Source organism: Ovis canadensis, chromosome 2 (assembly GCF_042477335.2).
Source record: "Ovis canadensis isolate MfBH-ARS-UI-01 breed Bighorn chromosome 2, ARS-UI_OviCan_v2, whole genome shotgun sequence".
Taxonomy (NCBI): Eukaryota; Metazoa; Chordata; class Mammalia; order Artiodactyla; family Bovidae; genus Ovis; species Ovis canadensis.
Window position 1 is genome coordinate 246,815,577 of NC_091246.1, and position 14,242 is coordinate 246,829,818.

At 46.2% G+C, this 14,242-nt stretch overlaps 1 protein-coding gene across 1 annotated transcript in view; it reads right to left on the minus strand.

Moving 5' to 3' along the window:
- Positions 1 to 2,621: 2,621 nt before the first annotated feature.
- The window catches only part of MACO1 (macoilin 1), a 68,224-nt gene continuing 56,603 nt past the window's right edge, over positions 2,622 to 14,242 (minus strand). Inside the window, exons 10-11 of the mRNA XM_069575014.1 lie at positions 9,509 to 9,683; positions 2,622 to 4,512 (exon numbers count right to left, since the gene is read on the minus strand). Of these exons, the coding sequence (XP_069431115.1) occupies positions 4,310 to 4,512; positions 9,509 to 9,683 (378 nt within the window). The 3' untranslated portion in view covers positions 2,622 to 4,309. The remainder of the gene's footprint in view (positions 4,513 to 9,508; positions 9,684 to 14,242) is intronic.

Below are 14,242 nucleotides of genomic sequence, written 5' to 3' on the forward strand. Positions count from 1 at the left end.
GGGAGGAGACCAAGGAAAGTGCGGTCCCCTTGGGCAGATGGATCCGTCTTTAACCAGATACCTTCCAGGAAGAAATGCTTCATAATTCGATTACTGTCAAAATGAAAAAGCCACACATTGACTCAAGATGTAGCTGAACTGGCACCTGGGGAAATTTGATCTGGGTAAAAAACACCTAGGTCCCCAGCAGGTTCCCTGCAACAAGGCTTCCCTGACAGAGAAGTGGCTTTGCAGGGCATCGAGCAGTTAAGGAAATCTTGGCACCTGGAAAATTCAAGGAGTTTGTAGAGAAAATCTGACAAGAAAAACACGGTTTGAGCAAAAACCAGAGACAGGGAGATAGAAGAAGTCACAGTAAATATGCTACTTCAAATTTCCCCCTCTCCTAGAAACAGTTGTTTATACTGTCATTCTAACAGTAAATACTATTACAGAGATGTTCTGATTTAGTTAAGACATCATATTTCAGGTTACATGTCTCATCCAATAGTTAGCTTTATTCATTTAATAAGGATTCATTGAGCACCCGCTACGTGGCACTCATTGTTTTAGGTGCTGGGGTTACAGGGTTAACAGATGAAAATCCCTGCCCTCACAGAGTTTGCATTCTAATGAAGAGCGGGGAAAGGTAATACACACAATAAGCGAAAGGTGTAACACTCTGGGTTCTTCCTCTCCAGCTTGCCCCTCATCAATTAAGTTCTCATTCTGAATTTTCAGGGATGGACAGTGTTGAGGCTTTGGGTTGGGAAAACCGGCTCAGGTAGGGCAACAATTCACAAGCAACGGAATCACCTGGAGACGTTCGAGTGCGGGTTTAACTGGAGGCCTGGAGCAGAGCTCCCGGGTGCTGACGCTGCAAGCCCTGGGTGCAGACCATGTGCTAAGGAGCTCCCTTGGAAGTCAGGCTGTGGGGACAGAGTCCCCAGTGTGCCCAGTCAGCCCAGGATGCCGATTCCCAGCCAGGCTGGCCTCACGGCTACTCCCTGCGGCAGCTCCAGCTCCGGGCCTCGTCGGAGGCCCTGGCTAGTTCACGGAGCTCTCTTCTTCCTGATTCCCACAGTGTCTTCTTCTGGGCGGCTGGGCAGTCAGGAACAACGCTGCTGCTGTTTAGTCGACCTTCTTAAAGGTGAAGGAACAGCACCCACTGAGAGGCTGTGCTGGTGGCAAAGCTGAGAGCAGACTGCCCTCCCCAGAGCAGATGAGGGCTTCAGAGAGGGAGACGCTGCAGGCCTGTGAAGCCAGCTCAGCGCCAACCACCACTGAGTCACAGAAAACCAGGTGTTTATGGGGCTCAAGGGCCTTTAACCTAAACAGGTCTAGTTGCTGTGGGCCACAGTTGCCTAGTTTCCGCCTTCATTGAATTGGCTCTGGGGTGGGTTTCCAGTTTCCAGTTTTGTCTTCCTCTGGGATGATGTGAGTTTCGCAGGAAGCAATCTGAGAGCAGCTGTTAGAAATGTTCAGCATTCCAGGTGGCTTGCCACAGCTTTGTGGAAACAAACATGTGAGCCTGGGCAACTGGGATGGCAGGAGAAAGGACTATCCCCTTCCTTTTAGGCTGGGAGCCATGAGGAACTGTTCATTCTCGTTTTGTAGGGGGTCTTAGAAAGATGATCAGAGGGAATGGGCACACAACAGCTATTTCCTGATGTCACATTGGGAGACGTCAATAAAGACAGGTTATTCAGCCAATCAAAAGGCATGCAGGCCGCTTTTTCTGTAAATCATCATCCAGAATGGCAAACGTTATTTTTTGGCCTGTAACAAATGATACTGTACTAACATGGAACCATTTCATGATGGCCCTAGAATAACAAAGACCACTGGAGATATCCTTGGTGGAAAAGAACACGACAGTGAGAGGCTGTGGGCAGACACATTCCTTCAGGGAGGGTGAAGGCAAAAGCCAAGTGGAGGGGTCTCCCCTGGGGAACCTGGCTCGCGGAGTTAAGTGTGGTATGTTTGCAGCAGCCTAAGTGGCCGAGACTCAGGAAGGCTGTCCAGCCATAGGGCCAGGGCCGAGGTGCCAAGAGCAGAATTTTCCAAAACTGGAGCCAAGGTCAATTGTAACAATGGCCAAGAGAGGAAAGGAGCGGCCCAGAGGGGCAGGCAGCTGGCTACTCAGAGGATGAAAACAGGCGAAGCCCCTAGAAACAAGGCAGGACTACAGACGTGGTTACCCTGGAGATCAGCTCAGGATGCGCAGCAGAAAGGAAACCCCCACACAGCCGCCAACAAAACCCTGGAACATGGAGAGGCAACGTGCTCTTAAAAGTTTCTCACCAACTACCTACCTTCCGACTCCACCCCTAACTTGCTTTTTGTACCAGAAAACAAGTCAACTTTGTTTCTAATGCCACAGAGAAAGGAAAAGGCGGGGAGGGAGAAGGAGGGAAGGAAGAGGGAGGGTGAGGGGGTAAGAATGGATGCATCCTAAGTAAGACTAGAAGGGAAACCGCCTGAGAGCTGGGGTGGACTCGTCCCATTTCCTGCACCTGAGCCCCACTACACTTGCCACGGTCAGGGCGCAGAACCGAGGACAGGAGAGTGACAATCCAAGGCCCATTCAGAACAATCTACTTTGTGTGCCCTCCTGAAAAGTTAAAAAGGCAGAAAACTAGTTTTTATCTGTAAGAAAATGTTTATTCTTTTGAACCCCACAGGAAAAAAAATAAGAATGCAGCCAAGACCAAGTATTTAACCAAAGTAGTGTCCCAAAAGGCAGCAAAATGGGGGAAACCTCAACACAAAGTCAGCAACAATTTTCCATGTTTTCGCACAAAGATGAAAAAAATCTATGACAATTCCAAGTAACACTTTCATGGTGACAGTTACACAAGATGATTCAAAAATGCAAAATGGCAGCAACATGCACACCTGGCTAAAGCTAGAAGTTTTTAATCCCAAAATAAGATCTGTGATTAAAAGGATGATTCTTTTTAATACTTCTATTTTGCTGACTTGCTTGTCCTACTTAATTTGCTTTAAATGAGACGTACATGCCAATTAACAGGAAATTGTAGAACTATGTGCTTCCAGAATCCACGGCAAGGAAGCCAAGCCAATCTGTTTGGTTTCTGAATTTTCCTAGTTTCCAAATACAGTTTTGCTTTGCCCCTCCCTCTCCCAGACCCTCCCTCCACCCCCACCCTGATTCTTAAAACACTTCCAAAGGTTGCCAGTGCAAACACTTTTCTACCAATGTATAATACACACTTGAAATCGAAATCTTTGTGCAGAATTTTGAGTTTTAAACTCTTTAAAAAAAAAAAACCCTCCTTGGCACAAGAGCTGAGGAATTGTCAAGTTTCTTTTAAATCGTCAAACACAAGATGACGAAGACTGGAAAGCACAGTTAAAGGAAATTAAAACAAAAACCAAACCTAGAACTGCAGCTTTTATTAGCTGGCATTGCAGTCTCTCGAACACAACCACCACCCAGCTCCCCCTCCCAGGGTGCCTGCCTGGAGACCAGTTCAGAACACTGTGGTGCTTTCTATGAAAGGAAACAGAAGGTGTGGCTTGGCGGTAACAAACAGCCCAGCTACCCACCAGTTTCACAGCAGGATCCGTAGTGAGCTTGATAGAGAGAGAAGACAGATGATGGTAAAGGGGGAAATCGTTTAAAATCAAGTTTCCTCTTGAATGTCTTTTCCCAAGGCACTGTGAACAAGACTGCTGCTAGCTAGTTTCCAGGAGTAGACACACCGATGGGAATATACACATTTGAGACACGAACCCTGTGACAGTCTCACAGCTGGTCTCATCACCTGAGTCTCTCCCCTCGGCTGAAATGATACTCCTTGAATTTGTTTGGTCCTTGGAGGGGTCATCAATTTTTGTTTTCTGTAATATCTTCAATGCAGCTATGGGAACCTTTTCACACTAAAAACTAAAATTTTTCATTATCATCCCATGTGAACCCAATGTGCAGGTTTTGCTTGCTAATTTAAGAACAAAATTAAAGGGCTGAGAAGCAAAAACTCTTTTTTTTTCTTTTTCTTCAAGAGGAAACTGTAAGAATACATAAAAGGCAAAATTGGCTACTTGAAATCCAAGAATGGTTTTAATGTATTGGCCGAGAAAAATAAACTGCAAAGTTCTGTGAGGTCTTCTAAAAATTTACAAGAAAAACTGATGGGCAGTTCTAATCAGACTTGGATGTTATCTTCCCCCCCCCTTTTTAAAAACGACAACATATACAGTCCCACAAAATACAATATCAACTTTTTTAATCTTGACTGCCAGAGACGCTCCTTTGTGATGCCTTCTGATAACCAAATGGCTGAACAAAACACACTGTTGGCCTTCATTTCTTCAGGGGCTGGTAAACAGAGGCATTGGGGTCGAGTCCAGAGGGGCTGGTCTCCACGAATTTGGAAGAGTAGTGGGGGGAGACAGGGCTCAGGGGGCTGGCGGCAGCGCTGTATGCTATGCTGGGCATGACGGCCATGACTTCAGCTATCTTCTGTTTTAGGTCCTTGATTTCCTGGTCTTTCTGAAGAATTTGTCCTGGAAGATCAAAGACCCACCATTAGTGAGAAGGAAGGGCTCACCCAACACAGTGGCCTTTTGGGCCCATCAATCCCAAGTGGGTTCAACTCCAGCTTTGATGGTTTGCAAGGGGAGACACTTTTCCTGTAATGGGCCAGTAAATATTTTAAAAACTGTGAGCCACATACTGTTCCTGTCTTCTTTTTTCAAGACCATAGTAAAATGTAAAAACTATCTGCAGCCCACCAGTGGTACAAGAAAAGCTGGCAGGCAAGACGTGGCCCATGGGCCGTGGTGTGCGAGTAGAAAGCAACTGTGTCTAGGCAGGTGTGATGAAGCACAGAGCTCGGGCACCAGGAGCCACGTGCTGAGCTCGGCAGCAGCAGGGTGGCCTAAGAGGGGGCTGCTCTTGACTTACGGCTCTGCCTCGCGAGCTGAAACACTGCTCTGGGAGGACAGAGCATCTCTGAGTCAGGGCAAGCAAGGCACCCAGCTCCCGCCTGCCGCACGGCCGCTTCCCTTCTGTGCTCTGTGTTGTTGACTCCGGAGGTTTCTGTTTCCACTGTATCACAAAGCTGTCCCTGCTCCTCCCATCTAAATCAGACCCTCGCCCCAGCCCCCAACTCCTCGACTCTCAACACACCATAACTTCCCTTTCTGTCACTTTCTTCTTTGTAATAATGCTAATAATCACTATAGCTAACACATATGTGCCAGACACTGTTCTAAGTGCTTGCACAGACAAATTCATTTACTTATCAAAACAACCCTCTAAGGTGGGAATTATCATCATCATCCATTTTATAGATGAGGAAACTGGAGCACGGAGAGGTGAAGTGACAGATCTAGGATTGAACACGACGCAGTCTGGCTCCAGAGTGTGCATTCTGTCTCCTATGAGTGTTGAAATGGGCGATGGTTAGTGCCCCATCGGAGAAGGCAATGGCACCCCACTCCAGTACTCTTGCCTGGAAAATCCCACGGACGGAGGAGCCTGGTGGGCTGCAGTCCATGGGGTCACTAAGAGTCGGACACGACTAAGTGCCTTCACTTTCACTTTTCACTTTCATGCACTGGAGAAGGAAATGGCAACCCCCTCCAGTGTTCTTGCCTGGAGAATCCCAGGGACGGGGGAGCCTGGTGGGCTGCCGTCTATGGGGTCGCACAGAGTCGGACACGACTGAAGCGACTTAGCAGCAGCAGCAGTAGTGCCCCATACCTCTCCCCTGGCCCACGAGCTCTGTGAGGGCCAAGACTGTTCCCCCTTTTTCGTCTTTGCCAAAACCTTAGTGTCTGGGTCAGTGCAGAGCTGAGACCCTGCAAGGTATACATCCTACCAAAGTCATTCAGTTATCAATGGCTGAGCAGGATTTAAACCCAGGATCACTTGGTTCCAAAGCCCACACAATCTCCATCATGCTTTTGGTCCACTAGGGGAAGAACACTTAGGAGGAGCCCTTTTGAAATTTAAATGCTGAAAAAAGTAAGAGGTTGCATTTGAGTTGCACTCATTTTGAGTCCTACAGAAGATGGTAATGTATTCGAAATGTAAGAGAGTGTGCTGGCAGATTTTAAAAAATGATATAGTAGAGATAAAAGCCATTTTGGAACCAGGATGAATCAAATGATAGAGAAAGCAGGAGAAAGGCAACCAGGGATTTGATTTAAATTACAAAGTTGGGTTCCTATTAGAATATTCCGAGCATGACAGAAGAGAGAGGTAGTGGGGAAGGCAGAGGCAAAGAGCCGCAGACAGGAACTGCTCCCTCCGGCTTCCTTCACGTCCCCTCAGCTTCAAGTGAGCATCAAATACCCTCCTTCTCTTTGAACAAAGAAAACCTCAGATGAATAAAATACCTAATGGCATCTGATATATAAGCCACTGTATCTTCTTTTCCATGCAGATTTAAGCTTGGTTTCTTTAATCAGTAACGTACAAACATTCCCAGAGCTTTGGCAAAGACAGCTCTCTGCTTCTCTGTGGCTTTACAGGAATTTCCGGGCCAACAAGGAAGTATAATCCGTGTTGAGAAGCCAAGCTCCCCTTGGCTACTCTGAGACCAGGTGCTGCTTCCCTCCAGGAGGTAACCTCTTTCGAGTCTGTAATTCCAAGCAAACGGGAGGAGGCAGAGAGAGGGTGGCCACCTCTCAGGGAGCTGAGCCAGGCAGGCAGAAAAATACAGTGTGCGCTCAGAAGTCTGGCTCTAAAGCAGGATTCCCAGGAAGCTTCTTTTCAAATGTCTTTCCTTGAATCCGCAGATTCCTAAGTCTGATTCCCAACCCTCTTCTCTTCCTGCTCCGTCGCTGCCATCCCAAGCCTCTCCTATGGCTTCACTGACCCCGCAACCCCAAGGGGCCCCAAATTCCCACGGACTGATGAGGACCTTCAGCTCAGTGTCTGGGAGGCAACTTCAGATCAAAGCATCCCAAAGCAAACTCACTTTTTCTTCTCGTTCCTTAAATCTGTCCCGCTCTTCTTCCAAGGTTTTAGCAGCCCTGTTGAAACATGTCACCCTCTTCCCTCCTGAAAATCCAGGAGTTACATCCTCTAGTACTGTTTCATTCACGGTCCCCCTAATCCACTCTCTTCTTCCACATCCCTCAGCTAGAGGTCACTGGACTGCTCCCTTGGACGTTCTCAGCACTTTCTTTCCTTCGCTTACACTGTTCCCTCAGGTAACAATGGTCTTCCCTGCCATTCTCTTCTTTCGGAATTCACCCTTCAAGGTCATGTACCTACTGCTATATTCAAAATGGATAATTAACAAGGAGGCCCTATTGTATAGCACGTGGAGCTCTACTCAATTTTATGTGTCAGCCTGGATGGGAGGAGGGTTTGGGGGAGAATGGATATATGTATATGTATGGCTGAGTCCCTTCACTGTTCACCTGAAACTTCCACAACATTCAGTTCAGTTCAGTCGCTCAGTTGTGTCCGACTCTTTGCGACCCCATGAACCTCAGCACGCCAGGCCTCCCTGTCCATCGCCAACTCCTGGAGTCCACCCAAACCCAGGTCCACTGTGTGGATGAAGCTATCCAACCATCTCATCCTCTGTTGTCCCCTTCTCCTCCTGCCCCCAATCTTTCCCAGCATCAGGGTCTCTTCAAATGCGTCAGGTCTTCACATCAGGTGGCCAAAGTATTGGAGTTTCAGCTTCAACATCAGTCCCTCCAATGAACACCTAGGACTGATCTCCTTTAGGATGGACTGGCTGGATCTCCTTGCAGTCCAAGGGACTCTCAAGAGTCTTCTCCAACATCACAGTTCAAAAGCATCAATTCTTCGGTGGTCAGCTTTCTTTATAGTCCAACTCTCACATCCATACATGACTACTGGTATTAATTGGCTATATCTCAATACAAGATAAAAAATTTGAAGTATGAAAAAAAAAAGAATTCACCCTTCAAAGTCCATTCAACAGCCCCTCCCTTAGGAAGTTGCCTTGACCCCTCCTCTGGCCTTTCAAGCCGCCTGCCTCTACCGTGTGGTGGCAGGCCTTATGCGTGGCTTTCCCTGGTATGGCACGTCTCACAGAGTCCATGCTATCCTCGCCCTCGTACTAAGACATTATCTGCCTTCTTCATGTGCATTTCCTCATGAAACTAAGTGAAATCTTCCATAAACAACATGGAAAATGAAAGTACAACATACTGAATGTAGAAACACACTTGAAATACGCCTCCCTGGGACACTCAGTTTTAACACTTTATTGACTGGAGACAGTAACACCACAGGCATTAGTTCCTGCAGAAATCCCCTGGTCAATAATGTGTCAAGAGTGTAAAGAGGTCCCTAAGACCAAAAAGTCTGAGTGCCACTACCTGAGTGGAACCTCAACTAGAGTATGTCTTGTTTATCTTGTCTCCTTTTCACCTTCTAGTAAATGGTTCACGTAGAGCAAGTGTGAATGCTCTGCAAGTACCTGTTGAGATATTCTTTTCCTTCCACTAAGTCAACTGCTTGAAAAAACTTTTCTTTAGTCATCTATTTGTGGCTTATCAACTTCTGGAACAAAATCTAAATTTCTTTTCATTAGGTCATGTCAGGTCTCTATTCCCAAGCCTTCCAAAGCTTCCCAAGGCATTTGGAATAAAGTCCTTTCCATAGGCGGCAAAGCTTGGCAGAATGTGGCTCCTGCTACTTTTGATCCTAAAAACTCTCCCCGTCACTCAGGCTGCAGCCCCACTGGCCACGACGCAAGTTCCCTCTAGACACTTACCTGCTCCCTCTCTCTCTCCTCCCAGTCTCTGCTCAAACGCCACCTACTCAAAGGCTCTTCCACGTCCCCCATGTCAAACTGGCAGTGCCCCCTCCACCCCAGCACAGGCTCCCTTGCCACTGCTTTCTTTCCTTCACTGCACCCCGCCATGTTATACGTCTGCCTGTTACCATCGGTCCCCTCGGGGATGCTCACAGTGTTTGGTACACAGCGAGTTTCAGTAACATCTGCTGAGGAAGAGCCTGCCCTCCAGGCCCTCCTCCCTCCTGCCCTTATCTGCAACCTTTGCTCCGGTCAAACAGAGCCAGCAGCGCCTCACTCAAGCTGCTTCTTCCCTTTAGACGGCTCTCTTCCCTTTCCGCTCACTACACCGTTTCTTCACTGGGCTAACCCCTTCTCATCACTCAAGACCCAGGGGAGACATCAGTTCCCCTGAGAAATGGCCCTCTCTAACTCTAGACCGGCTGAGTACCTGCCGGTGTTCCCAGAGAGCCCGTGCATCCCGTTCCACTGGCAGCTTCTGGTGACCCCGCAGTTCTCTACACACTTCTACAGCACTCTGAGCCCCTTGAGCACAGAAACTCGTACTTTTCCCTGTGTGCCCTGCTGGACATGTTCTCATCTCAAAATACGTCTGCAAAATGAATTAATGTGATGATTCCCAGATGCTCATGATGGGCACTTATCAAGCGACTGGAACTGCAAGCGCAAATGCCCTTGGTTAGAGCTCTAAGGAAGCTCTGCTCTGTGTGTCCCCAGGCCTCCCTGACCTGGGCCTGCTGCTCGCCTACCTTGGGCAATCTCGAGCTGTCGCTTTGCGTCCCCCAGTGCAGAAAACAGGTCCAGCTTGATTCTTGTCTCTGCACTCAGGCTGTTCTCCAGGTGCTGTGTTTTATCTTGCATGGCCGAGAGGGCTGACATTAACACCTCAGTATCCTTCTCATTTTCCTTATACTTCCGAAGCTCCTATCAATATCATCAAAGCAGCAATGTTACAAGACAGTTTTGGCATCGATGTCTACAAATTAGCCTGAAGTCACAAATAAAATCCCACCATTACCGACCTGGCCCCTAGAACACAACATGCTGCTTCATAGGTTTAGACCTTACCCCTTAGAGGGAGTGCAAAATGTATTTACGCAGTGATGTGCACACACAGAAACAGTGACTGTGTTGGGGTATTTCGAGGTAACAGTGGACTCTGTCTCCACATAAAACACTTTCTTAAAATCCTAAATCAGAACCACAAAGACCCTGCTGCCAGTTGCAAATGGTGCTATAATGCTCCAGTTAAATTAGCCAAAACTATATTCTCAACTTAAAACTAAAAACTGTAAAAACCTTAAATTATTTTGATTGGGTATATTCCAAAATAAACCCACTTAAAACATCAGATGAACACACCCACACACATATACACTGATATTTTAATATTTTCATTTTAAGAGAAACTGAAACTTATTATAGTGAATTAAAAAATACTTAACAGTTCAAAGAAGAAAATAAAAGTCACCCAAAATCCCAATGCTGCAAAAAATTTGACATATCTTCTTCTAGTCTTTTTTAAGCCTATGTATCTTTTAGCATAATTGAAATCACACTAAATGTACAATTTTCTAAAAACTTATATGATCTACAGTTCTTTCAAAATACAATTTTTATTGACTAGATAATATTCCTGAATGTATCAGTTCAGTTCAGCCACTCAGTCGTGTCTGACTCTTTGCAACCCCGTGGACTGCAGCACACCAGGCTTCCCTGTCCATCACCAACTCCCGGAGCTTGCTCAAACTCATGTCCATTGAGTCAGTGATACCATCCAACCATCTCATCTCTGTCATTCCTTCTCCTGCCTCAATGTTTCCTAGCATCATGGTCTTTTCCAATGAGTTAGTTCTTCGTATCAGGTGGCCAAAGTATTGGAGCTTCAGCTTCAGCATCAGTCCTTCCAATGAATATTCAGGACTGATTTCCTTTAGGATGGACTGGTTGGATCTCCTTGCAGTTCAAGGGACTCTAAAGAGCCTTCTCCAACACCACAGTTCACAAGCATCAATTCTTTGGCTCTCAGCTTTCTTTATGGTCCAACTCTCACATCACATGATTACTGGAAAAACCATAGCTCTGACTAGACGGACCTTTGTTGGCAAAGTAATGTCTCTGCCTCTTAATATGCTATCTAGGTTGGTCATAGCTTTTCTTCCAAGGAGCAAGGATCTTTTAATTTCATGGCTGTAGCCACCACCTGCAGTGATTTTGGAGCCCAAGAAAATAAAGTCTGTCACAGTTTCCATTGTTTTCCCATCTATTTGCCATGAACTGTTGGGACCAGATGCCATGATCTTCGTTTTTCGAATGTTGAGTTTTAAGGCAGCTTTTTCATTCTCCTCTTTCAAGCAAAAGGCTCTTCAGTTCCTCTATGCTTTCTGCCATAAGGGTTGTGTCATCTGCGTATCAGAGGTTATTGATATTTCTCCCAGCAATCTTGATTCCAGCTTATGCTTTACCCAGCCCGGCATTTTGCAAAATGTGACAATATACCCAGCCCGGACGTACTCCTTTCCCAATTTGGAACCAGTCTGTTGTTCAATGTCTGCTTCTAACTGCTGCTTCTTGACCTGCATACAGATTTCTCAGGAGACAGGTAAGGTGATTTGGTATTCCCATCTCTTTAAGAATTTCCCACAGTTTGCTATGATCCACAAACAACTGAGACTTGCCTGGGGGTGTCCAGGAGTCTCTGGCGGAGGTGTGGGTCGACAGTGGCCTGCTGCAGGGTCAGGGCACTGAATACAACAGTGCCTGCACAAGTCCTTTCGAAGGAAGCCGCCATTACCCCTACCATAGTTTGGCCTCAGGCCAAACAACAGGGAGGGAACACAGCCCCTTCCATCAACAGAAAAACTGGATTAAAGATTTACTGAGCATGGTAACAGGCAAATTTGGCCTTGGAATGCGGAATGAAGCAGGGCAAAGACTAATAGAGTTTTGCCAAGAAAATGTACTGGTCATAGCAAACACCCTCCCCCAACAACACAAGAGAAGAGTCTACACATGGACATCACCAGATGGTCAACACTGAAATCAGATTGATTATATTCTATGCAGCCAAAGATGGAGAAGCTCTATACAGTCAGCAAAAACAAGACCAGGAGGTGACTGTGGCTCAGATCATGAACTCCTTATTGCCAAATTCAGACTTAAATTGAAGAAAGTAGGGAAAACCGCTAGACCATTCAGGTATGACCTAAATCAAATCCCTTATGATTATACAGTGGAAGTGAGAAATAGATTTAAGGGCCTAGATCTGATAGAGTGCCTGATGAACTATGGAATGAGGTTCATGACATTGTACAGGAGACAGGGATCAAGACCATCCCCATGGAAAAGAAATGCAAAAAAGCAAAATGGCTGTCTGGGGAGGCCTTACAAATAGCTGTGAAAAGAAGAGAGGTGAAAAGCAAATGAGAAAAGGAAAGATACAAGCATCTGAATGCAGAGTTCCAAAGAATAGCAAGGAGAGATAAGAAAGCCTTCCTCAGTGATCAATGCAAAGAAATAGAGGAAAACAACAGAATTAGAAAGACTAGAGATCTCTTCAAGAAAATTAGAGATACCAAGGGAACATTTCATGCAAAGATGGGCTCGATAAAGGACAGAAATGGTCTGGACCTAACAGAAGCAGACGATATTAAGAAGAGGTGGCAAGAATACACGGAAGAACTGTACAAAAAAGATCTTCACGACCAAGATAATCATGATGATGTGATCACTAATCTAGAGCCAGACATCTTGGAAAGTGAAGTCAGGTGGACCTTGGAAAGCATCACTACGAACAAAGCTAGTGGAGGTGATGGAATTCCAGTTGAGCTGTTTCAAATCCTGAAAGATGATGCTGTGAAAGTGCTGCACTCAATATGCCAGAAAATTTGGAAAACTCAGCAGTGGCCACAGGACTGGAAAAGGTCCGTTTTCATTCCAATCCCAAAGAAAGGCAATGCCAAAGAATGCTCAAACTACCGCACAACTGCACTCATCTCACATGCTAGTAAAGTAATGCTCAAAATTCTCCCAGCCAGGCTTCAGCAATACGTGAACCGTGAAATGCCTGATGTTCAAGCTGGTTTTAGAAAAGGCAGAGGAACCAGAGATCAAATTGCCAACATCCGCTGGATTATGGAAAAAGCAAGAGAGTTCCAGAAAAACATCTCTTTCTGCTTTATCGACTATGCCAAAGCCTTTGACTGTGTGGATCACAATAAACTGTGGACAATTCTGAAAGAGATGGGAATACCAGACCACCTGACCTGCCTCTTGAGTAATCTGTATGCAGGTCAGGAAGCAACAGTTAGAACTGGACATGGAACAACAGACTGGTTCCAAATAGGAAAAGGAGTGCATCAAGGCTGTATATTGTCACCCTGCTTATTTAACTTATATGTAGAGTACATCATGAGAAACACTGGGCTGGAAGAAACACAAGCTGGAATCAAGAGTGCCGGGAGAAATATCAATAACCTCAGCTATGTAGATAACACCACCCTTATGGCAGAAAGTGAAAAGGAACTAAAAAGCCTCTTGATGAAAGTGAAAGAGGAGAGCAAAAAAGTTGTCTTAAAGCTCAACATTCAGAAAACGAAGATCATGGCATCTGGTCCCATCACTCCCATGGGAAATAGATGGGAAAACAGTGGAAACAGTGTCAGACTTTAGTTTTTTGGGCTCCAAAATCACTGCAGATGGTGACTGCAGCCATGAAATTAAAAGACACTTACTCCTTGGAAGAAAAGTTATGACCAACCTAGATAGCATATTCAAAAGCAGAGACATTACTTTGCCGACTAAGGTCCGTCTAGTCAAGGCTATGGTTTTTCCTGTGGTCATGTATGGATGTGAGAGTTGGGACTGTGAAGAAGGCGCCGAAGAATTGATGCTTTTGAACTGTGGTGTTGGAGAAGACTCTTGAGAGTCCCTTGGACTGCAAGCAGATCCAACCAGTCCATTCTGAAGGAGATCAACCCTGGGATTTCTTTGGAAGGAAGGATGCTAAAGCTGAAACTCCAGTACTTTGGCCACCTCATGCGAAGAGTTGACTCAATGGAAAATACTCTGATGCTGGGAGGGACTGGGGGCAGGAGGAGAAGGGGACGACCGAGGATGAGATGGCTGGATGGCATCACAGACTCGATGGACATGAGTCTGAGTGAACTCTGGGAGATGGTGGTTAACAGGGAGGCCTGGCGTGCTGTGATTCATGGGGTCGCAAAGAATTGGACACAACTGAGCAACTGAACTGAACTGAGCATGGTCCCACCCTTCAGAACAAGACCCAGCTTCGCCACCCCCTCCCCGCTCCGTCCCACCCCAACCAGTCAGTCTCTCCCATCAGGAAGCTTCCATAAGCCTCTTATCCTTATCCATCAAAGGGCAGACAGAATGGAAACCACAATCACAGAAAACTAACCAAACTGACCACATGGACCAGAGCCTTGTCTAACTCAATGAAACTATGAGCCATGTCATGT